Source organism: Enoplosus armatus, chromosome 15, assembly GCF_043641665.1.
Source record: "Enoplosus armatus isolate fEnoArm2 chromosome 15, fEnoArm2.hap1, whole genome shotgun sequence".
Taxonomy (NCBI): domain Eukaryota; kingdom Metazoa; phylum Chordata; class Actinopteri; order Centrarchiformes; family Enoplosidae; genus Enoplosus; species Enoplosus armatus.
The window spans coordinates 6426295-6451030 of record NC_092194.1 but is presented as its reverse complement, the minus strand read 5'-3'; the positions used below and the strand labels follow the sequence as shown (position 1 = coordinate 6451030).

At 45.5% G+C, this 24736-nt stretch overlaps 1 protein-coding gene across 1 annotated transcript in view; it reads right to left on the bottom strand.

The window, feature by feature from the left end:
- Window positions 1-2858: 2858 nt before the first annotated feature.
- runx3 (RUNX family transcription factor 3) overlaps window positions 2859-24736 on the bottom strand; it is a 28693-nt gene continuing 6815 nt past the window's right edge. The window contains exons 4-6 of the mRNA XM_070919776.1: window positions 15439-15585; window positions 9371-9487; window positions 2859-4454 (exon numbers count right to left, since the gene is read on the bottom strand). Coding sequence (XP_070775877.1) covers window positions 3976-4454; window positions 9371-9487; window positions 15439-15585 — 743 coding nt within the window. The 3' untranslated portion in view covers window positions 2859-3975. The remainder of the gene's footprint in view (window positions 4455-9370; window positions 9488-15438; window positions 15586-24736) is intronic.

The window sequence follows — 24736 nt, the reverse complement described above, 5'->3', positions numbered from 1 at the left end:
AAAGAAAGAAAGAATTGAATGAGAAGAAAGGATAAAAGAGATGAGGAAGGAGTATAGATACAGGAGAGTATGAACAGGGAGAATAAAAGGGGTGAATAATTTGAAGAAGAAAAACAAAGCATTCAGAAGTGAAAGCCCTTTCATGGTACATCAACAGGTGGCATTAGTTTAAGAGTGAGGAATTGTGGGTATTGTATTTCAGGTTAACCACATGAGACATCTGAAATCAGACCACCCGACAAGGTAGCATCTCGAATGTTTAATCTTGTGGCTCGGCTTCAAATGGGCCAAACAGATGCCATCAGCGCCGCATAAATTAACAACCACATAGCTGGTAAAAAAGACGAGCCGACATTCCAACCTTCTCCTGTATTGTTTTTAACAAGTGACAACTTGCCGACGTGCACTAACATGGAGGCTGCCAGGGCGGTGTTGGATTCCTGAGTTACGCTTTATTTACGCTCTGGGTACCACCGCGCTGACAGCTGAGGCATTTTCAAACCCATGAGAAGTGTGGGGTAATAGCCAGCGAGAGTCTCACTAATGGAAGAGAAGAAGATAATTATTAAAGCGGGTTATTGGGAACGAACCTCCAATGAACTGCCAGGGTTACGAGATGGAGGCAGTGGCATGTGTGGCATTTACTGTATGAGGCTAAAGAAGAAGTTGGTCGATCAGAATGTGCTGGCATGAAATCGGGTCCCATGAACGTTTATGGTGTGTGTGTGTGTGTGTGTGTGTGTGTGTGTGTGTGTGTGTGTGTGTGTGTGTGTGTGTGTGTGTGTGTTGTTGTTTTTTCTCGTGTTTTTTGTCCGCTCATTTGTCAGCTGATGTGATGCTGTCTGGGTTCCTGGAGGTGAATTACACCCTGTGCCTGCATGTTTAACGTTTTCACTCTCAACACCTCCCCCTGTTAAACCATAAAAGACCCCACAATCCAGACTTTTGAGCATTGAGTTTCAAAATTAGAGAACTCTCATGGTATGCAATTGTTTTTATAGTAAAGCGAATAATGTAGAAGAATGTGGCCTTAAATACTGAACCTAAATCTAATGTGGGTGTGATTTTTCTCAAGAGGGCAGGTGGTGCCTTTTAAAGCTGAAAGAAAAATGATGTGTTGTCATAACTCTCCTCTGAAGCTCCTTTTTAATTCAACTTTTTAAAGTCATTTTTATTAAACAAACAGCAGTTGTGAAGGCGAAAGTGAGACACATGTTTTTTAATTAAAATGATTAAAAACTACATTATCCGCAAACTTTACAAGCACTCAATATGGAAGCGTTAACGATATCATTACATACATAGATGAGATTCTTAAATTAACATATCAGTTTCAGATATACATGCTTTGAGCATAAAAAGAAATGAAGAAGGAGCAAGATGAATGAACACTTTGGTATATGAAAAGGAAAGGGGGCATCTTGTAAAAAGAAAACACAAAGAAAAAAGTAACATTGTGCTCTTTAATCCAATATACAATAAAAATGCAACTCACTTGTACATTTTGGCTTCCTAGTTTTGCATAAAGAATGATATTAGACATCAGTCAAGACATGATTCATTTGCCGCACGTCTTTCCCATCATTAACATCCTTACAGTATTACAGGCAGTTGTGAAGATCTTTGGTTTTTTATTTTGAAGGAACCACACAAATATAAGTACACGTGGTTTCTCTAGCTGCATGATTCTTTTTGCCCATAATAAAGTTAGGTCCTCTACCATATAAAGGCTCCAGAGGAGAGAGCAGGGAGACATGCTTTTCCTCTAAATCAAAGGGATATAGGAATGAGGCATTGTTTCGGATTGTTTAAAAAAATAAAAGAGGAATAAGGCAGAGGGTCTTTATGTGAGATTTACAAAACACCTTGCATAACTTATTTTTTTTTACCTGAGCTGCAAATGCAAGCCTTTTTGGATCACTATTCACTTTGAAATTAAATTTCACTTTTGTAGCAACTAAATATCCATCTTTCAAAGTCATAATGCTTCCTTCTTGTGGAGGACTTTTTCAGTAAATATTAGCCACCTGATACCTGTTATAAATGCCTTTTACACACCTCATACCCAGATGATCTGTGCAGGCGTATGAACTACTGTCAGAGCCCCTGGTGTTGGTGATCAGTAAATTAGACTAGAAAAGACAGAATCAGGGCCATAAAGGCTTCAAAGCTCTCACTGATTATATAGAACAAAGGGGCCTGTGCACAACAAGGGAAGGTTTTTTTGCATAACTGCCCTTGGTGTTGGTAAGAAGATACCACTCTGACCCAACGTCCTCCTTCTACCCCTTCATCCTCACACTCTTCCTCATCCAGGGATCACATGTGTACCTGCAGGGAAAAGGCCCTCTGGACACAGGGAATGTGCACACACACCTGTGGTGCAGGAATGTGTGTGTGTGTGTGTGTGTGTGTGTGTGTGTGTGTGTGTGTGTGTGTCTAATCATGAAATCATTAATAACTTGGTGAAGGATTTCTTAAAAGGACACTTTTAAGTGTGTTCAGCAAATATATGTGAAGGAATATTTATTATTTAGTTCGGCAGAGTTTCAGATATCCGTAAATACATAACCAAAAAAGAGAAATTAAAGTTCAAACATAGTGCAAAAAATGAAGCAACTGGCTTATTTAGCGCAGGAAGGCAATTTGGAAATAGTTTAAAAGATTACGGCTCTAGATACACCATCTCACTAACAGAATCTGTTGGGCGTGGTTCATAAGGAATAAAAGTTTTTAGTGCATCAAAGCTACATTTGGAAGACAAAATAATTACATTAAAGGTTTTGTTTTTTATAATTTAGTAGCAATATATTACACAAATTCCAAATTTATACTTAACAACAAAATATGGCATATATACTGTATATATATATAAAAAAGGAAAGGTAGAGAGAAATGCTTAAGAAGTTTTGGGTATATGCGCACATTTCCTCACAATTTGGCTCAAATAAATATCAAAAGTAAACGGTGTCATCCAGTTCAAAAATACCAGACTAGGACTTGCTTTTTTTTCCAGAAAAAGGCTTGATGAGAAATATAAAGAAAAACTGAAGAGTAGACGCAACAGGACTTAAATATTCCTGCAGGAAAAGAAACCAATAAACACCCCTCTGTTAGTTTTTTACATTCCTCCACACATCAGCCGTTGTCCTGTTGAAACTCGACACACCGATGACACAGCAGAGGAGAATTCATTTCTTAAACATGTGACAGATAAAATGCTTTACTCTCAAAGATGCAGCGATTGTGTCGAAACGTCCACCGCATACCGTAGCACCAAAGGCTAATGTGTCCTTTTGGATAATAAATTAGGCAATACGGTACTGCATAAGTACTGTGAGCGCATGAAACAGCCCTGGATGCAACTGAAGATCACAACTGACACAATATTTTTGCAAATTTTTACAGATATTAAAGCTTAAAAGGGCCGATTTGCTACAGCAGTGCAGCCATGCCTTGGAAGGATGTCGGAGTCACGTGGGGAGCAAACATCCTGTCCGACTGCTTCTTCTCCACCCAGCAGGGGAGTCTGAACTGTCTGCTGTGGTTTTCAGCTGTACTGATCGATCATACCGCCATTGTCTTTTGTCCTTAATGAGTACCTGTTTACACCAAATGATCCTGAAAGGTTACTATGGCGTCCCTGGTTTTACCCTCAGGTCTATTTACAGTTTCAGCTGAACATCATCTCAACTTATATGGCTTTTATAGTCCTTTTTAAGAGTACATGTTGTAGCACAGTGCAGGAGTTTACTCAAAATTTACAAAATACATGGAAGTCTTGAGAGAGTTGGTAAAACGCAGAAAGTCTTTAAAGCGAGTGCCGGAGAAATAAAAGACAAACATGCAGCATTTCTCTTTTTTTTTGTTTGTTTTTTTCTTTCAGTGTTCATCTTTTTTTTTTTTGTTCATCATCCTCATTACTCTTCCTCCCTCACTTCTCCCGCACCCTCTGATTGTCTAGCCCTCTGTCAGTCAGTAAGGCCTCCAGACGGACTCATCCAAGCGGCCTGAGCTCATGGCAGTGGGGGAGTTGCTGTGGCTGCCGTCGGCCTCCACGCCCTCGCTCTGGGTGTTCAGGCCCGGGTTCATCAGGCTGTTGGTCCCTCCGGCGCCCGTGGCCCCCGAGCAGGACAGCAGGCGGGTGGGGGAGCGCTCGCCCCCGGTGTTCCCCGGCGCCACCATGGAGAACTGGTAGGATCCAGAGCCTGTGCCGTAATACAGGTAGGAGTTGGACTGGAAGTTCTGGGATTGGTTGTTTGAGTAGGGAGGCGGCAGGTAGGTGTGGTATCTAGAAGAGGCTGACATGCTGAGGCCGCTGATGCCAGTGCTGGAGGTGTTGGCGGAGTAGGGGAAGGCCCCGGGGTAGTGCATGCGAGGGTCTGAGAAGCGAGGGTCAGTCAGCGGCGACAGGGACGGGAAGCTGGTCCTCTGTTGGAAGAGATCTGTAGTCCCTGTTGGCACAAACGAAGAAACAAAAGGTTGAGAGTCAACAAACATTCAGCCATTAATGAAAACTGCTGTTGTGATTATGAAACAAGGGCCTCTGAGATTTCTCATTTTCTATTATTCTAAAAAAAACAACCCTCATCTCCAGAGCAGCAAACTTCCCCAAACCCCCAATTCTGAGCTCAGATTTCTTGCGATATGCCTGACCATGGAAATGTTTGCTCAAAGTAATGAACTGAGACATTTTTTTGCTTAATAACAGTCATCAAACACTGACAGCACATCACCCCACAGCCCTGTGCACAAGACTGAAGTTATGAAAAGGCCCCCTCGCCACAGCCCTCCTACCACTCCTTCAAGAGCGCAACGTACAGTATTCTGTCTTTCAGAGCAATGAAAAGAGGCATTGTCAGTGCTGAGGGGTGCTTTGTATAAACACCAACGGCTTGTTGCGCTGTTGTGCAACTCATCATAAATCATACTTAGGCAGACAGAGGCAGACGGTCACAATCAGAGACAGACAGAGAAGGAAAATGAAAGGAAAGAGGGAAGGAAGGAAGAGAAATAAAGAAAAAAAAAAGAGTGTTTCTGTGCGAATATCTGCTCAACTAATGTGTATCACAGTCCAGGACCTGTCAGAGGTGACTGCTAAGTGTAATCTCACAGGTAACACAGCTCTGTGAACCCAGCTGTTAGGACTTCAATTTCACTGCACACGTTCTAATTTATTCAGCTGAGAGACAGGAAATAGAAATATTGCTTGGCAGTTTGCTTCTCTGAGATTTGGGGCCGCTACTGTCACCAACTTAGTTCCTTAAGTCAAACACCACATTGCCCCTCTCACTTAACTGAGGAGTATTATTTGGCTGATTTGGCTTGGCTTACATCCTGAGCTTCGGATTTGAACCCATTCACAGTTCTGTAGGACTTCTGAGCGCTGCCTGCTGCCACCTACTGTAGTGTTTGGGTTTGGATCTGGCACAGGAACAGTTATGTTCCATATTTCTGCTGTATTATGTAAGTTAGAAGATATTATATCAGTTTTATGAGTGAAGTCTGTAAACCTCTATTGTATTTCCGTCTTCTCAGGTCAGTTTGTAGTTTTTATGTTGGTCACTAAAAATCCAGGTAAATCACACACTCGCACCATAGCTGTTTTGGGTTTACAAACACTGCATCATAATTCTTGCCTGACAAGTTAAGCATGTTGTGTCTTTGTGCACATGACACTCAGATATTTTGGAAGAAGCTAAGGTGGCTAACAGCCAGGCCGAAACACTCTGGCGCTGTAAACGCCCTTAACCTGGTTGTGTGCCACAATGACTAGGGGAGAGTTCCTCATACCTGATGTCAACAAACAGTGCGCTCCATCCACACCTGCTGCTTGCACACACACTCATACATTCACACACACACCTCCGTCCATGGGTATTTGCTTGTCCGCATGTGGCTTTCATGGGTCCAATGTGCCCACATGACTGCAAGTGTAAAATGTGGATTTGGATGGCAGAGAAAAGAGAGCTTGTATTTGTGAAATAGCAAGCGCTTGCACGCCACAGCCCTGAGGGGGGAGAATGCCAAACTTGCGTGCCACAGTCTTGTTGAAATGTCTTTTCCCTATGTCTGGAGAACTGGGTCCATTTTCAACTACAAAAAAAACTGTTCCTTTGCAATTTCCACGGCCCCTGCTATTCTCTTTTTTTTTTTTTACAACACATTTCTGCAGTTGAATTTCCTCTTCTTTTTGGGATGAGGGAGTTTGGTGGTGGTGGGGGGGCTGTTTCTTTTTCCAGAGTCTACCAGGCACCGGAGTCGAGCTGCGTATCTGATTTCACGCAAGGAAAATCCAAGCCTTCAGCTGCTGTTGATTCGGGTGAAGTGGAGTCGGCCCACTAATTCCTACCGGACTCCCAAAAAGCCTTTGCACTCTCTCTCTCTCTCTCTCTCTCTCTCTCTCTCTCTCTGTCTGTCCCTTCATCTCTCTCTGTCTGTGCTAAATTTAGGCTTCAGGGTGAAGCTGGGGAGGGCTGGGGAGGGGATCTGTAGCGTGGGGACTTGATGGCTCTGGCTGCTGCAGCCCACCCCGCACATGATCTCCATTTAATTGGAGTCGGTGGAAACGTGTTGGCTAAACTGCGGTGGGGATCGACTCCTGTGTTCTGTCAGGGGAAACTGGACTGGACACTTATCACAACACCTTAATGGGCTTGTGCAGTATCAAGCTCTTGGCTCTGGGCCAGGAGGAGCCTGCTACCACCTTAAACTCTCTGCAGCACAGTAGCTCCCTCTGGAGGAGAGGGCTGAACAAACTGTTTTGTAATTGAGGGGCAAAGTTTTGCAGTCTGCTTTTTCTCCCTCTTAACCCTGTTGCATACCTTACTGCATCCCCACCCTCCCCCACCCAGTGTAAGTACAGGCTTTGCTGTTGTGGCTGTGGTAACCGTGGTGTATCTTTGGCAGAGAGGGTCTTCCTAACTGAGCCTAGTAGTAGCTGCCTGTAACCTCTACAGCCCAAAACCACACATGATCTCCATTAGGCTCATCTGAAACGTGTTGACTAAATTGCAGGGACAGGAGAGGGGATGGACCCCAGAGGGCTAGCTGGCACGGTCTGCTGTCTGTGATGTTCCCAGTCTATGAAGCGGGTAGCTGGGAATCAGGGCTTTTATAGAGAACATAGTGTTCCAGCCCTCTCTTTCCTCCTCTAGCTTTGAAGCGTAGTGCCACGCACTTATTTAATTCTGCAACACTAAGGGTGGAGTCCTCCTCCTCCTTTCTGCTTAGCTCAAGAAGTCCACTAGTCCACAGTCAAGCGTGTAACCCAGATATGACAGGAGGTTTGCCTTATTTGCGTATGGGAGAAACTGATTTTGGTTGTTAACATAAGGGCAAGTTTGAGGCGGTCACGTCTGTGTGTGTAATTGTGCGCACAGTCCTGTGTGTGTGTGTGTGTGTGTGTGTGTGTGTGTGTATGCGTGTATGCGCGTGTGTCCGCATGTGGTGGGCCGGCGATGGAGAGATGCAAATCCAGGCGCTCACCTGTGAAATGTTTACTCAGGCTTGATGCAAACTGTGACGGCCAGCGCCCAGGGAATGGTGTCTCAGGCAAATAAGTGGAGGGAAAGGGAGAGAGAGAAAACCCCAGGCTGGTCCAGCTCCACTTAAAGACACACTGCGCTGTGCAGTGAGTCTGTTTTCTAACCTTGTGGTCCCTAAAGAAGGATTGCTGCGCTGCAACTCCTTTCAGAAGTAGAGAGCTTCTCTTTGATATATAGACTTATTTGGGTGGTTTTAACAGTGGATGCCATGAGGATGAGCAGTCATTGTTGATAACAGGGTGATGATGACAAAGCATCACCATACCAGGGCAGAGCTGCCGCTGCCGCTGCCGCTGCGCAGGCCAAAGAATAGGAGACCCAAATGAACACAAATGATCTCCAGGTGTTTTTTTAAGCAGCAAGGCTTTGGGGCCGGAGCATCATGTCGAATGCAAATGATAATCACCTCTGTTCTGTGGCACCATGGTCAACAGCCCCAAAGCCTCATCCATGTTAGGCGCTTCATCATGTGAGCGCAGAGGATTTTGCATGTCCCCAACTTGTGACATGCAATACAAGCAAGGGTAAGGGAAGATTGTGATTGCAAAAAAACCTGAGATTTTCCTAATGCATCGACAAGCAAGGTGACATGAATAATATGTTTGTTAAGTAAATCTTTTTCTCTGAGAGATATGATACTTCCTCGTGAAGCCACTGACGTGATGTGTGTTTATCTGACCCTAGACCACGTGTACTGTTATTGTAAGGATAAAGGTTTATGAACACAAGTAGCATCATCATTTATTACACTTTTTGACATCTCTGTCTTTACTGTCTAGATGTCCTGGCATTTCAAGTTTAGGCTGTAAGGTCTCAAACATATGCTTTCACTAGCCATCACTGTCAGCCACATTCTTTACACCATCATGAGTGTCTTGCTCTGCAGTGAATCTCTGGTTAGAAAATGCCTTGCACAAGCAGTAACATATGTAAATATGTAATTCCCCGGCGTCAATACTCTGCTTCAGGCATTGTGTTATATCTGCTGAATCGTAAGAGAGCAAGCTCAGTGAGCCAAATCTAAAAGTGTTTTTATTCTTTCTTCTGTCTGTGTGTCTGAATGTGTGTGCTCATCACAGTGTGAGTGGATGACTCAGCACGTCTGGTGTGGTGTGGTGGTTTCTGGGTAGGGGACGGATAGGAGAGGAGACTGAGGGGGCTGTCAGACAGCAGCAAAGGTCCAAATCGCCAAGAAACAAATAAAAGAAAGAGGGAGCGGGAGGGAGGCGAGAAGAAGAAGGCAGGCAGGGTGGTGGCGTCCTAGGAATGTTCTGGGGTGTAGTAGGGCCCTACGGGCAAAACGAAACAGACTCCAAAATTGTCACAACGAATGGCACACCCAATGTTATGCCCGCCTTTCCCGCTTCTCCTCTTCAGTATTGTTTGTTTCAATTTGAAAGGCTGTTGGAGTGTCTACTAATTAAAATAGATTTGTTTGGAAATCTTCAGTTTGTTCTGAGATGTTCTTCTTGATGTACCATTTGAAACGTGCAAACTGCCTTTGGCAGTCCAAAGTGCCTCAATTATCTCCTCTGTATTTTTATAGTTTGCTCACACTTAGTAATTAAGGCCATTGCTTATTAGTGATCTCACCCCGATGCTGCCTGTTGATTGGGCTGCACATTATGATTATGCCTTAGCAACTAACAAATATCCTTGAAAACAATTTTCTCATTAACATGCACAGATATGCACAAATAAGCACTTTCCTCAAGTTTGGGGTCAAATTGGGAAAGCCGTGCCTTATGAGAGGAAAAGCATAGTAACACAGAAATCTGTGGCATAGTAAAACAGTTAGGAAGAAGGGCATTGCAGTGTCTTACCTGGCCATGGTCTCAGGTCCTCCTCCACCTTGCATGTCTTCAGAGCGGGGGTGTCCATTTGCTCCTGCCACAGGGCTGGTGTAACACACAACATGAACAATAGGTGAACACTAGAATCTACTTATTGCAAATAAGTCAGAGGAGGAATTGTGTTCATGTGGGAATGCAACATTTTAGTATTTTGTGGAAGTGTGTGGGTTGTATATGTGTACAACGGGTCACTAACTGTGCCTTAGAAGTCTAAAGCATGGCCCAAAAAAACTCCTTATGACAGACTTGTCAAAACTGTCTTGACATCTGGCGGTTTGGAGATGTGTCTTCCTGTCACAGGTTGGCCTCTGCTGACTGAGCAGTGAAGACTGGGAAGAGGAGGGGTGGTTTTCTCACCAGAGTGAGACCAGGCCTGGAAAAACATGCTTGATGGGTGCATGGGAGATATTTTTGGGTCTTTCAGGCGAGACACTGGAGGGGCAGCGGGGACCTGTGAAGTGCAGGATACTTGCTAGCCTGTCCAGCCGAGCTGTCAGGAAGCGAAGGAGGGTCGAGGACCTGCTGGCCCAGCGCGTGGGACCCTGCTTCACACTCAGCGGCCACACCGCAGGAGGGCTGACACAAACAGGGGCTGTTTGCTCTTGGTCTGAGACGGTGCAGTTGTTACAAGACAACTTGCACGGAGCTCTGTGGACATGGGCAGTACAGAAGTCTAGTCTACATGCCTCTGAACAGTGTTACAAAACTTTTTTCCTCAAATATTCATAAATGTTTTCATCATAAAGACAGAAACCTGCATATTTACTTTGTCATGGTGCTCTACTTTTACTGGCAGGAGCAGTCAGCCATGGAGTATTGCTATGACTCTGCCCTCCGCTGTTGAGATACCGCAATATAGTAAACTCCTAACCTCCTGTAGTGGCAATTAGGAAGGAGAAGGATGCCAGGAGCAGAGAGGGGGGGGTGGCGTTGGGCTGTTCACCTATAGCTGCACTGGGCTCAGCATGTGTAAGATCTGTGCTTCCCCTGGAGCTCCTCCACTTCCTTTGCAAAGGCCCAAATCAGCACTCAGTCACTGAGAGGTCCTGCACTATGCCTCACAATGGCAAATTCTTACACATAAATGGCCTTATTCAGAAAGGCTTCCAAGCAGCTGGTGCGATTCGCTCAAGAAAATAAACATTTCCTTCAAATATTTTGATTGGCCAGCAGACAACGTCAATACCAGAGGCACAGATTACCCCTGTTAATAAGGGGACCAGCCCCCTGGGCGGAGCCGAGGAGTGTGGAAGGCAGGGGCTGAAGTGGGAAGAAGCGGCGACCGCGTCACTAATAAGAGGCTTTGGGGTGGTGCCAGTGTAGTTTCGGGGAGGACACAAATAAACACATGCACTGCTTTTGAAGTGCATGTGTAGATGAAAGGGGTGGCTGAGAAGATGTTTGAGCCAAAATGGCATCCATCCTCGTGACTCCGGATCCAGAAACGCCTCTGAGACATGTAATGCGCCTGCCGTAATGAAGCGTGTCATTGAGACACAGTGAATGCTGGTCCTTGTGCTGGCTTCCTGTTTCGCTTAGGCCTTAGGCGTCGCAACGGGGAGAGAATGTGAGAGAGCAAGCAAGAGAGAAAGAAAGACGCCAGCGAGGGAAGGAGAGAGAAAGAGAGTGTGTTAGAGAGGGGAGGAACACGGCCTTGGCTCAGCTATGTGGGACATTTGATATGTCTTTTGAGCCCTCACTTATAACGTGAGCAAAAACAAACACATGGGCTGAAAAATCCTATGTTCTCTTTGAGAGCTCGTCGTCCTCCCACCCTTCCCCTCTCCCCAGACTCAATAGAGACTGTTCATGGCACACATGTAGTTTCTGTAATTGCTGAAATGTAAAACTCAGCCCGACTCTGATGTGAAATTATAACTTACACAAACAGTTGAGTCTAGTAAAAAACAACTTGCTCTCACTTCTCTTTTTCTTTCTTTTTTTTTTTCACCAAAGAGTCAGCTTCAAAAGATTTTTTTTTTTTGTTGAAGAACAAAAACATTTTCAGTTTGAATTATTCATCTCAGGGTCACAAAAAGAGAGTAACCACAAGTGAGGCTTTCAGGCACCATAACAAATAAACTCCGTGGCGGCCATTGACATATTATGTAAATAGTGGAGTGCAGAAGTAAAACAGAGTGTCTAAAGGACTGGTCCAGATTCCTGCTCGTTTTGGTTGTATTGGCCTCAGAGGGCCAGCTTCCTGCTTGGGTTTGGCAGAAATGAGCATGAAACCCAACTAGCGTGACGGCTATACTCAGAAGTCCACACCACAGCTACCTGACGGTGCTAATTTCCTGTCTCGCTCTTGCTTCTAATTGGCTGATCATGTCATTCTGGATGTGTGAATTAGTGTGAGCCTCTCGGCCGCGGCAGTAGCCGAGTGCCGCCTCGAACCTGGGGGGCCGGCCAACTTGTTTATGTGGAGTAAACAGTGTGGTCACTGTGGACGAGGCGGGAGGGGCACGGCCGCATCGGGCTGGTCCTCCATCAAACAGGACTTTCTCACGTTAAGTCCAGTCCAGAGGCCACAGCCTGAACGTACTGAACAAGAGGGCCAAAGCACAGCTGCAGCAGACGTGTGCCAGTTGTGCCGGAGGAAGCCAGTGGTACCAGCATTTGTAAAAGTGTCATTAATAGAGAAGGTTTGCTTCTTTTTTTTTTTAAATAGAATTTGCAGGATGGTTGCTGAGTACATTTAAAAAATGAAGTGTGTAATATATTACTTGTGCAAGATTCTATTGATATTTTTTCATAAAATCACCACATGTGTCACGTTCAGACAGACAGGCACACACTCACATTCACAAAGAAACTTGTACACACACACTCACACACACTTTTGGGCCCTCATCAAAGCATTGAGCACTTGACTTGATGGCGGAACGTTATGCTAGTATCTGATATTCATCTTCAGAGAGGAACACACAGGTGTTGGAACAAATAACATGTTAAATGATACCACCTCAAAAGTGCCAGGACTTTTTTTGGATGATTAAATTGCTGCTGTATTTCTTTTTTCCCCCTCCCTCTCTTACTGTTAAAACACATTTAAGTTAAAAGAGCCGCTTTCGTCTCGGCTGTCTGTTAGAGGCTGTGCCAGGGGCTTGTTGAGTTTTGTCTGCATTTAAAATGGAACAAGGTAAAACTGGAATCTGTTTTCCACTTTGCACAATCAAATTTTCTGTCATGTGTTTGCTTTTCTTAAGAGTGGAAAGAACTGTGTGTATATTATAAATGCAATGTCACGGTTAGATGTTAAAGGATGAACTACCTTCTGTATCAGAGGAAGAGAAAAGCTGCCACCCACAGACACATATAGTATACACATGTACCTCACTTGAGGTTTTGAAAACCAGAATAACAATTTAGTACTTGATTGTCTGAGTGTCAGATTTGCTTGACTGCGCTAGTTGAACCACGCATTTGTACAACTACACACACACACACACACACACACACACACACACTCCCTCCGCCCTTGCTGAGAATCATTCCACATGTCTACCAGGCTTACCTGTGGCCACAGAGGAACAAAAACAAGCAGCGAATGCAGCGTCTGCCAGCGTGCAGGAAGCTTGTCACTGCATGCACTGTAATGAGCTCTTAATTACCCTGTCTGTCTGGGGCACTAGCGGAGAACTTGCAACACTAGCACAGAATAGTGTAGGTGTGTGTGTGTGTTTTGTATTTTCAATGTGCCTATGGTGCAATCCTCTGTGTATGTGTGTGTGTGTGTGATTTAAGAATCCAGGCTAGCATTGAGCAGATGTCTGGAGACACGTCCTGTTGACAAGAAAACTGAGACAGTATTTCATAGCTCAGACAACAAAATGAAGCAAGGAGGCTTTAGGAGGAGATGACACTGTATTTTCTTATTTAGTCGTCTTCAAGGGGGAAAATGCAAGGTTCCAGCCGCGGATAGTGGAAAACATCTTTTGTAACAGCAAGACGGGAATCCATTTAATTATAACGTGTTGATGGGCGATCTATCACCCGGCAATTCTCAAACAAACAGGGCCCGGGATTTAAAGTATCTGCAAAATACAACAGCGTCTGGCAGGGCTGCCAAAAGCGGAGACGTGTGTTCTGTTGATATGTAAACACCTCCCTGTGTCTCTAAATGGGATTTATTACAACAAGTCTATTTATGTTTGAGCTCCGCTTGTAATACTGTAGTGATACTGCAGTGTTGTTGTCTGTGCACTATTCCTACACATACAGGAGCGCTCTGTGTGATGTGTGCTGTGACGTACATTTCCAGTTTGCTGCTCAGACGCTCCAACAGATAGACAAGGTGGGAGGGAGAAGAGCCCTCTGCTCTGTTATTTAATTATTTTACCACTCTTGCCCTGCGGTATGCCGTCATGATGGTAATACCACAGATTAAGGTGTGTGGTTTTTACAGCCCTTCCCCTCGTCTGTCTCACTCACACACACACACACACACACACTTCTTATAGGCGGCCTGCAGTTGCTGGCAGCTGTAACGTGAAGCTCAAGGCCTTTACCGTCTCTGACAGTTCCAACTGATGTTAATGTGTTGTGTCTGCTCCCGGTGTATGGTGCTGTACATGTGTGTGTTGCAACATCACAGCCCTTTGAAGCCTGACAAACCAATGACGCTCTTAATTCCTGCCTTAATCTTGTGCAAGGCAGACGAGAGCAAAGCAAAGAGCTGCTCTTTGTCTGCTGTCTGGACCAAGTCTGTACACCTCTCCCTGCCGACCAGAGCACCCCCCTTCTCCTCTCCCGTATTCAAGTCAGCCCTCAGAAACTTAAAGCTCCCCTGTATAAGCTTAGCTGCGGGGGGCTTTTTATTGGCAGACAACCTACAGAGCTCACAGCAGCCTCGAAACCATCAGAAAATCATCATCACAGTGGCTGTATTGTGTTGAAGCTGCACCGTGTTTATTTTCAGCGTAAGTGGTCGGTGGTGTTTCTAAAATGGCTGACATGTTTTCTCCTCGGTACAGGCTGTGCAAGGGAACAAAATCAATATCAGCAGTAAGGACTTGGGGGTGCAGGGTGAAAGACCCTGTGTTCTCCTCAGTCAGCTGTTAGATAGGCCCATAGTGGTGACTCAGTGCTGGCTCAGCTAAGCACAAGGCCAAACACCGGTGTATGGCTGTGATACACACTGATAGAGTTCCACCCACACACGGCCACGAGCTCCTAAACAAGCCCTCCTGTACACAACAGCATGCTGATACAAAGGTAATGAGCTTCATTAGCTGGCATGAGAACTAGAGAGTGGGTGGGAGAGGACACTGTGTGTGTGTGTGTGTGTGTGTGTGTGTGTGTGTGTGTGTTTAGTCTGCATGCTTCCAGACATGGCATCCTGTTAAAGAGGCTCTGACATATGACGGAGAGCGAACACTCATCCTCACTCCAACCATCACCCACGCAGCTGTCCACAGCGCACACACATATGCATGAAACAACCCCCTCCCCTCCATCGCACCACCTCACTCTGAGTCTCAGCCCCTCCGCCCCCTCGCCCCCGCACATTTGACCAGTCTGAGAGTGACGTGATTGCCAAGGTAGCGGGCGGCTGTTACATTCCTGAGGCTGTAGTGTGCGGAGGCCAGCTTCAGCACCCAGGCCAAGCTCGGTTGGCAGCAACCGCCATGCCACCTGGCCACAGACTCAACCCTGCACGCTGTGGGGCCCGGACCCACCAACGCAGGGCATCCGGGGACAGAACTGACATGAGCTTCCTCTCGGATGGCCAACACATATAACAGCTCTCAGATTAGTGGAACAGAACTCGAAAGCCCCCCTGTGGAGGAAATGCACATGAAGGGCTCTTGGCTTAGTTTAATGCTGGGTGAACTTCATGTTCTGTGTTGATGTAGAACAGATTTGTGTTACGGATTACTTACCCTCTGGCCAAATGAAACTGAATATGTTTGCTTTATTAAAGGAGTTATTTGCTTCTAAGTAAAAGCGGTTAATGTGAGCTGATTTTACAGTTTTGTTGATTTTGGTTATGAGGATGTAGGTTGCTTGTGGCTGAATGTGTCAGTGGTCCTCACCTTGTGTGGTGCTGAGGTGGGTTTGGTGGATGGGGCGGGGATTATTGTTCACTGGGCCTATTCGCATACTCCGCTGGTAGCGCTCGATCTCTGACAGCCTGTCCGAGAACTGCATCTTCTGGGGGTCTTCTATCTTCACTCTGTGCCCTGAAACAGCGACATGAGGAGGACGGGTAAGAGAGAAATCAAGGACATGCCAATTTACCACCTACGCAACCAGGAAAATGGCACAAAATGGCACTTTATATTTCCAGAGTTGTACAAAAATAGCAAAAACAGTAACACGAGTCCTATTGGAAAACTTTTCTGTTTTCCAAAATTTCTTAATGGAGCCGGGCAGGTAGACATGCCCTGGCACAAAACTTCTCTTTGCCTGTCTTGTACTGTAATTATTGTAAAACTGACTTGGACTGAGTGGACCATCAATATCCTACATTGTAATTCACAAACACTCACACAGGATGAATTTATATAAGGGGGGAGAGAGACATTGTCACCATGTTTTCAACTTCCAAATACAAAAATATTATTTGAATGTTAGCAGACCTTGAAATACATTGGCTAGACACTATGTGTTATCCAAACTGCACCTGCTGCCGCGTCATCTGCAGATAACGATAGCATAAGTGGTTGAAAACGATTGCTTGAGGAATTCTGTTTTCCCCGAAACACTGAAGTCTAAGAAATCATGAACTGAATTGTGACATCAGACTTTTCTATGAACTGATGAAGGGCTCTTTATTTTCATCTTGCTTAAAAAACTATAAATAGTGAGTAAATCTGCACCCAATAACCACCCCTCTCTGTCACACATACACACACACACACCCACACACACATTCAGGTCTGACACAGGACTTAGTCAGAAGGAAACACCCAGACAAGGCTACCAGACCATATAGTCATCAGTCTTAAACATAACGGACAAAAAGAGAGAGAAAGAGAAAGACAGAGAGTTTTCATAGATCTGAGTGTGTGTGTGTGTGTGTGTGTGTGTGTGTGTGTGTGTGTGTGTGTGTGTGTGTGTGTGTGTGTGTGTGTGTGTGTGCGTGCGCGTGCAGGAGGTGCGAATGAACTGAGTAAGTGAAGCATATCTGTTGCATCTCTTTTATCCAGACCTGAGAAGACTAACCAACACACTTAGCGCCCTTATCACTCTGATCTCCCGTTCAGGGAGACGGTAAGAAAACCCCCCCCCCTGCCTTTTTATGTAGACACACACACATGTAGGCAGACATGTACAAATACACATGTTCATACACACAGACACGCACACACGCATACATGCACATGCTCAACATGTGAACACACCTTAAATGTCAGACATGAGTCCGGATGAGGGCTATGCCTCTAATGGGGAGGAAGAGATTTTAATGTAACTATCAATGCACCAAAACTGTGTGTGAACCAGCATGTATACATTCTGTGGTTTTCTCCCTGGCATCTCTACAGAGTAGCCTAATGTGAAGTAATGGCTGGATTTGAATATTTTATCACTATATAAAGGGGGCAAGGCAGACGGACCAATATGGATTTTGCCCGTCCTTTCTCTCCACTGACCCATGGGCAATATATCTTCCCTCGGAGGTTGACCCATGGGTAAAGTTTCCCCTCGTTTACCGCTCTGTCCATTTGTTTGTGCCCACCACCTCCCCTCCATCCTCTCTTTACAAACTATATAGAAATATCTAGCGTTGACGGCCCTCAACACACACAGACACACACAAAGGGCACGCAGGCGCTCGTTGATGCATGAAATGTCTGACTTTGGACTGCAGGGATTTAGATTTCAGTGGCTTCCTGCGTTCAAAGTGCAGCACAGAGTACATGGGTACTTTTTTTTTTACTCACACCCACTGATCAACAGTTCAGTTGCACTTTACGTGTGTGAGTGTGTGAGAAAGGGAGAGACTCAGTCATGACTAATCTGTCTGAGCAAAGACAGCACTTCTGTTGCTGCTCTCCAGCTGTTTGTTTTCCTGAGCATTAGGACGTTAAACGCCAAAGGAAAGCACCTTGTGTGTGTGTGTGTGTGTGTGTGTGTGTGTGTGTGTGTGTGTGTGTGTGTGTGTGTGTGTGTGTGTGCGCGTGCGCGTGCGCCCACCGGCCCACTAGTTTGCTCCGTACAGGTACAAAGGGACATGTCCTGGGCGGAAACACGCCGGCACACACACACACTCTGTGATATCTTTTTTATTCACACTCATATGTGGCCAGTCTGCCTCCTCTTTAAACTGTGATGGAAGGAATGAAAGCCTGCGTTCTCACTCTCTCCTCCTCTCTCTCTCACACACACACACTCTCTCTCACACACACACACACACACACACACACACACACACACACACACACAGTGCCAGGTCCAGGCTCCATCACCCACATAGACACTGTGGCTACTGTCTGTTCCAGGCCAGAGCAGGGGCGGCCAGGGGAAGCAGCCCTCCAAAAATAGCCCCTATATGTGTCCTTGTGTAGTTATTAAGAGATTTACACCACCTCAAACGGCTGAGGTCAGGGAAATGATACATCCCACCACTCTTTGGTTGGAAAAAAAAAAGACAGACGGCAAGGAAAAAAATGATAATTGGTCAGTTTTTCTGTGGCCAGTGGTGGTCTAAGATGAATTGGCTAGCTCTTTAGGGATGAAAGTGATCATTCAGCTGCCCACAAACACACACATATGCACACACTTGAACCTAGCTGTGGATCCCGTGGCCCAGTTCCAGTTGGCAGGGAAAGGGCTGCATTTGGCGACACACTGTTCAGAGCCTCCGGTAGGGGGTTTAGTGGGCTGTGAGAGGGCAAATTTTTCGGGGGGTAGCGGAGGCTTTGTTAAAATGAGGCCTGGAGCTCATTAACCCGGGGCCCACCGTTACTGTTAACACCACTAATCAACAGGGAGGCGGCTCGAAACTTTCTTTTCCCCTTCTCCTCTGTTTTCCTCTCTGCCTTTGTCTCTTGGATACTGCCTGTCAGGAGAGAAGCATTGATTTTTAACTGTAGCTACTTTAACTTTTTAACTTTTTTCTTTTAATTTGCATGTGAATTAAACAAGGCACTGTAGTCTTTTAAAACTTTGTGGCTACCATAGGAATTGTGACAAGTTCAGAGGCTTGTTGTGCTAAATTATTTGAAGATTATTTTTTCCATTTTCTTAATAGAAATTACTGTTCAGTCTCAATTTTTTGGACACACAGGAGTTCTTTGATTCTGAGTTAACATACTTAAAAGTGATTTTAAAAAAAAGAGCCATGTCCTTTTAAACTTTTTGCCTCTGGATTTGTTCCCTTGTTATTCACTATAGAAAAGTTCTAAATCATTACAATCTCTGCAAGATTGCAGCAGAGAGACTCGACCTGTGTCTTCCACTTAAACCTTGTGTTAATGTGCTCTCTTTGGCCAGTTGACCCGGACTTTAGCCACAGTGTGTCTGCCCTGACCGCCAACATTTGACTTCTACTCTGCAGGTCCGGGGGCCAGAGGGGTGCCATCACACCAGCCCCATTTCAGAGGGGTTTCTGTGGTCGAATGAATATTTAATGTGTCAGGGTGCACTTAGGAGAGAATGCCCTTGTTTTTCTCTCTATGATATCATAACCACAAGATAGAGCTGGGAGATGGGGGCCAATGCACACATGAGGCCTAAACAGCAGCGCTCAATACGCACCCAGAGCCGAAATGGATGCTAAAGGTTGTAGATTTACTAGCCTCCTCTCAGAGTGGCGGTCGCATCATCTGAAAGCATTATGGAAGTCTATGAAGAACAAATAAAATGCTTGATATAAAATGTCTGGTATTAACGATGTACTGAAAGGCGATGGTTGTGTTTTGAAGAAATGGGTGTGCCGCTCTCAGCTCCGCTTTGTTTTGTGTGTGTGTGTGTGTGTGTGTGTGTCTTTTTATTTCCTGATAGTGTTTTATCTTTGCTGCAGAATAACTTGAGATGCTTTGCTCTTTTGCGCTCGTGCTTTGAAGCTCATGGAGACAGGTTCAAGGGTAAGTGATGTGAAAAGTTATTTTTCATAACCCTGCACCCGGTGCTCTAAGACCAGAACAGCAAACTCCACCGAGTCTTGCCCAGCCTTCCCTCCACAAAGCCTATATCAGCTCAACACAGAGACAGTGTTTGCTCAGTGAGGTGACAGCCAGGCCTTAAACACCAACGCCACAGCTGAATGATCACCCAATATGACCTGTTTCCTTCCTTCACCCCCCCCACTTTTTTTCTCTACTTCTCCTCTCTGTCTCTCTGTCTGTTTGTCTCTGTCTCCATTGAAAGAAAGAAACATATGTTCCCGTCCAGAGGGAGACACATTAAACACAAGCTCTTTTTAGTAAAGGGCTGGGTGCTTTTTCAGGGGCAAAGTGAAACTCTATCTGGACGGCAAAGGGCAATACGTGCTTTGGCCCCGGCCCAAGTCTGCACTGAATATATTTGAAGTGTAAATATTTGTATTCAACGTATAAATGGACTTGATAGGCCCCTGATAACAGACTAGAATTGATTTGGAGTGCAGGTATCACACTTAACACTGAAAACTATGTCTGGACCGTAAAGTCTATGTAAGTATGCTATAGGATTACATACAAAAATGTCTGGGCAGTGTACGGAGCATTTGTGATTGTGATATGAAGGCTACTGTGAGAGCAGCTGTGACATTTCTTCTGTAGGTTATTACATGTTTTGATGAGCTTCTTCTTTGCATTGATGAGTCAAGACAATAGCACCACAACTTGCAATGCATGTAGCTTTCCTCGTGGGTAAGGTAAGCCTGCGCTTTATGTGTTAATGTATCGAAAGCTAAGTGTTGAAAAGATGTGAACACAAGAGCAGCATCCTTATCTAACTTTTGAATGTGCAATGTGGAGCGACAGTTGAACACATGTTGCAGGGAGGCCTACTTGCCTGCGAGCGAACTTCCGTTTGCCCTCAACAGACACTGGGGACGTTTCAACATCTGTTGAGCAAAGTCGTGTACACCTGTCTTCCTCTTCCTCCTCTCTAGCAGACCTGAACCCCCTACGTTTTTTCGTTCCCACCCTGCTTCTTTCCGCCACTCTTTCTTATACTTCCCCTTTCGTTCTATTACTGGCAATGCAGCGCAGCTCAGAAAGCATCATTGCAGCAGTGTATTTGGCACCGCGTTTCCCAAGGCCACCAATCACACAGTTGGGTATTTACTGTGGGACAAATCAAAGTTCTTGTTTTGAGGCTGACCCTGAAGGAAGTGGGTTTTACCCTTGGCTGGTGATTGTGGCTGTCTCGTCTGGGCCTAAATGAGTCGATGCTAGCCACACACAGACATTATACTCATTTACATAACACTCTCGCAACACTTTCAGAATTAATGCATTAAGTTTTACGACTTACCATGGATTGAATGCACAGACTATTTATTTCTTGTATATGTCATACGAAGTGGCGAGGGGGGTTTTGGGAAAACATTATGTCCGTCTAAGCTTTCAGGAAAAGGTCAGCAAAAGTTTTGGCACGCTTTTATTTGTAGTTCACCCTCTCTGACCACAGCTGGGGGATCGTCTGGTCCCTCAGGCAGATGCATCAGGCTGTCTCTGGGGACGTCAGCAGTGTGAAAATCCCCCTCGCAGGCCTGAAACAAGCCGCTCACAGCGGAAGTTGCTACATGAGGCTGTTTGAGCAAAGAGCGCAGCCTTCCTTTTCTGATAAGGGGATAAAGCTCTTTGAGCGTGTGTGTGTGTGTGTGTGTGTGTGTGTGTGTGTGTGGGGAACAGAAGCAGTGCCACACGAGGACAGCCCTACAGCGAGGCAGGTTGAGGCAGGCAAAGAGAGTGAAGGGGTGCCAAAATCAGGCCCAATGCACCCGGATTCTCTAACAATACAACAAGGCCCGTAGCACGTTGAGAGCAATCATCCCTCTTTTGTCCCACCATTCACTGTGTGTGTGTGTGTGTGTGTGTGTGTGTGTGTGTGTGTGTGTGTGTGTGTGTGTGTAACTGTCTTGTAGTTGGGGAGTTGAGGCGTGTTGGGGTTGATATGAGCGCTGCTGTTTTTCAGGCCCTTTTGGCTGCTTGCCTGCTGACTAGATTTCCCAGTGCTGCTTTGGCCTTGTCGAGCACAGAAGGCCTATTTGGCACCAGTGACAGATCATATTAAAGCAAAGGAAGCCGTATCGAGAGTGTTATTTTGACTCTAATGGTGAATGGGGTTGTTGTGCATGGCTGTGTGTGATGCATGTTTGCATGTACGTGGTAGTCAGGTTGTTCTAAGCAGCGAGGTGCCGGGGGAAAGGTGGGGGCCTCGCAGGGCTGTGGGAAAGGAAAGCAAGCTGCCGCTGTCACATACATCAATGCAACGCCAGCAGATGTGTCAAACGGCTACGCGTTCACACCTCCGTGCATACTAGCTCACACACAATAATGTGCAACAAGCATTGCATTTGCCCCTAAACTCGCACACACAGTTCCACAGAATGACAATTAATATTCCAGGTGGGTCAAAGTAAATGTGTGAAATGTGAAATGTGTGAATTTTCCACTGTGTAGGCATAAACATACTTCACTTTCATTGCTTTCTCTGAGGTTATCGTGCTAGTGGACTTGTGCAGTTAAGTATTGAGGTAATGACGATTGACCTCTCCTTCTCTGTGATGTTTCCAGCCTATTTTGAAGAGCCAAGACTTCCTCCTGTGTTTACACAGAGGATTACAACCTTCTCCGCTCCTGGAAGCAAAAGAAAGACCTCGCTACACCTATTATTTGCTCACTGTTCCTAACCATTAAGGCCTGAAGAAATAAATATCCAAAAACCGCAGGGTGGTGGTACACAGCGTCTTTTCCAGTAACCAGCAGGTGCCTTCTTCCCACAAACCGCCCCCCGCTCCACCCCCGTCCCCACTGCCCCAACACAGAAAACAGTTTATTGTCATAATGCAGCGGGGGAGAAAATATTCCTCCACTCATGGGCCATTTATTTTTCTAAATGCAGAACGGAACTTTTATTGAATTACGGCTGAAAGGTTGTAATGGCTCCCTCCTGTATGGGTCAGTGTAAATAAGGAAGAGTGAGCACACACAGAGTGGGCATTTTACTTCCCTTCATAGGTAGGTAAACAGGAAAGACGCTTGGCTGGTAAGTTTAGAGGGCAGTGTGTAGGCAGTAGGTGGAGAGACAGAGAGGGAGAGAGAGAGCTGAGTCGCGACGTTGGCCCAGCTCGTCAGTGATTCTGAGAAAACGTCTTCTACTTGCATCATCAGAATGAATTAAAAGCGCTGTCTGGGGCCTCTGTAAATAATTCGGTAGTTCCTACTGCGCCCTGCTGTTCTATCTGGCGTCAGCAAATCCAGGGTGGAAATTTTTGTCTGAGTGGAAAAAGAAAGGGCATTTCACCCCGAGGCTATTGTGCGTGTGTCTCGACAGTCATCATCTGGCCCGAGGAGGAGACATCGCGCTGTTTCTAAATGTTAGACAATGTTCTTCTTTTTTCCTGTTTTAGCAGAAACTTGTGCATTGACGCTGCGGAAACACGCCGAAGAGAAAACGGAGGCAGCGAGGGGAGAAGAGGAGTGCCAGTAATAAGACTAATGGATGTATTTCTTTGTTTAAATCTCTGTTTAGTTGAGGTATTTAGACTCATTAGCTCTGCTTTCACAGGAAAGCCTAAGTACAAAAGCCTAAGTAGGATTACCAACAGCTGTGTCTGCATATGTGTGTGTGTGTGTAGCCCTCAAAGGGAGTTGGCCTCAAAGCTTCTAGATGTGGTTAAGGTGGCAACAGTGGTCTTAGCTTCCATCTCAGTCCTTTATTTACCCTCCCACAACAAAATTTGATTATATTATTAGATGCTTTCATGTCTGTCCTATCATGCTTTAATGACTCTGGCAGCAACAGTCCCGCATTCATTCATATCTGACATAAAAACACATAGAAATGTCTCACAAAAATAATTAACAGTGGGGTGTGATTGCTCGTCTCTAAGACACAGACATGTTGCATGACTACCGGAGGAAACTGCCCTCATCCTCCCACCCATCACAAGCCTCAGACCTCAGAATGCTGTGGATGTTTTGTCTCCAACACACAAAGTTCCTCTCTGAAACCAGTCCAAACCTATTCAATACACACATTCCAGTGGATTTATCAGTTGGCCAATATTTGCTCTACTTCTAATCACTGAGACCAAGTATGACGCATCTGGAGTGACCCCAGGGAAGAGGAACGCCGCAGTCGACGGCCTCCAAGAAGTACCAACACCACAGAGTGTCATTTCTCTGAAGAAGACATAAAATCTCATCTTCATCTGTTCCCATCTGTCAGTGGTATTAAGGAAGACTATCTTCTCTACGAAATTATAAATGGCAGTCATGAGTTTGATTGTAGAGGCTAGACACTATTTATGTGGGTGTTTGTGTGATTGTGTGCTTGCATAGGCCACTATGTCTCCCAGCATCAGACATGCCACTGTTTTTCCCCTCCCTGGCACTGATACACCTGTAGGCCTTTCTTTCAAAGACACCCATCTCCATTTTCAAACATCAAAGTTGCCTTTGAGAGAGCAATTCGCACCGAGGGTGAGCCTTTCATGTGATTTGTGGAGCATGGGCGTGGCCCGTGGGGGCCGGCTTCAAGAGATGGACGCACCTGGCAGGTGTATGAACTGAGCACCTGCACGCGCAAATACATACCCAACAACACGCATGCTATCTTATTGTTGGCTTTGCAGAGAGACTGCAATATCACAGGAAAAATAACACAGCAAATGTCATTGTTTGTCTATTTGCATACTTTGTACAGTCTGTGTGCCAAATGCAAATAGAATCAACCCGCCAACTCCAACATGCACCCCCCCCCCCCCCGCGCCCCCACCCACCCACCCATGCCACCCCCCCCTAACGCCTGCCATTCTCCTCCTGGAGCTGTGCGAACACACCCAGCCGAGCAAATAGAGGCAACAAAACACGACAGCACTTGTGTGATTTCGGTGGATGCGTGGGCCTATGGGTGGGAAGGTGTGCAAGCTGCTTTATCTGAATGTATGCAGGTATTGCATGTACACTGTATACTTGTGGTTAGGGTGTATTCATGTGTATCATTTCCAAGTCTCATCAGACAACAAATTGCCACTTTGACCTCACCGAGGCACCGTACACACAGGCCTCCACATCCTATACATTCAGCAAATGACTGTCTCTCCTTTCAGTTTCTCTAACCTCCTCAACCCACAGACCTTTGGGTGGGTACTGACAAGAGTTTGATTTAAAAATCAATTCTGAATAAATAATAAATGCCTACCAGAATCATTAGCTGATTTGGCTGGACAGT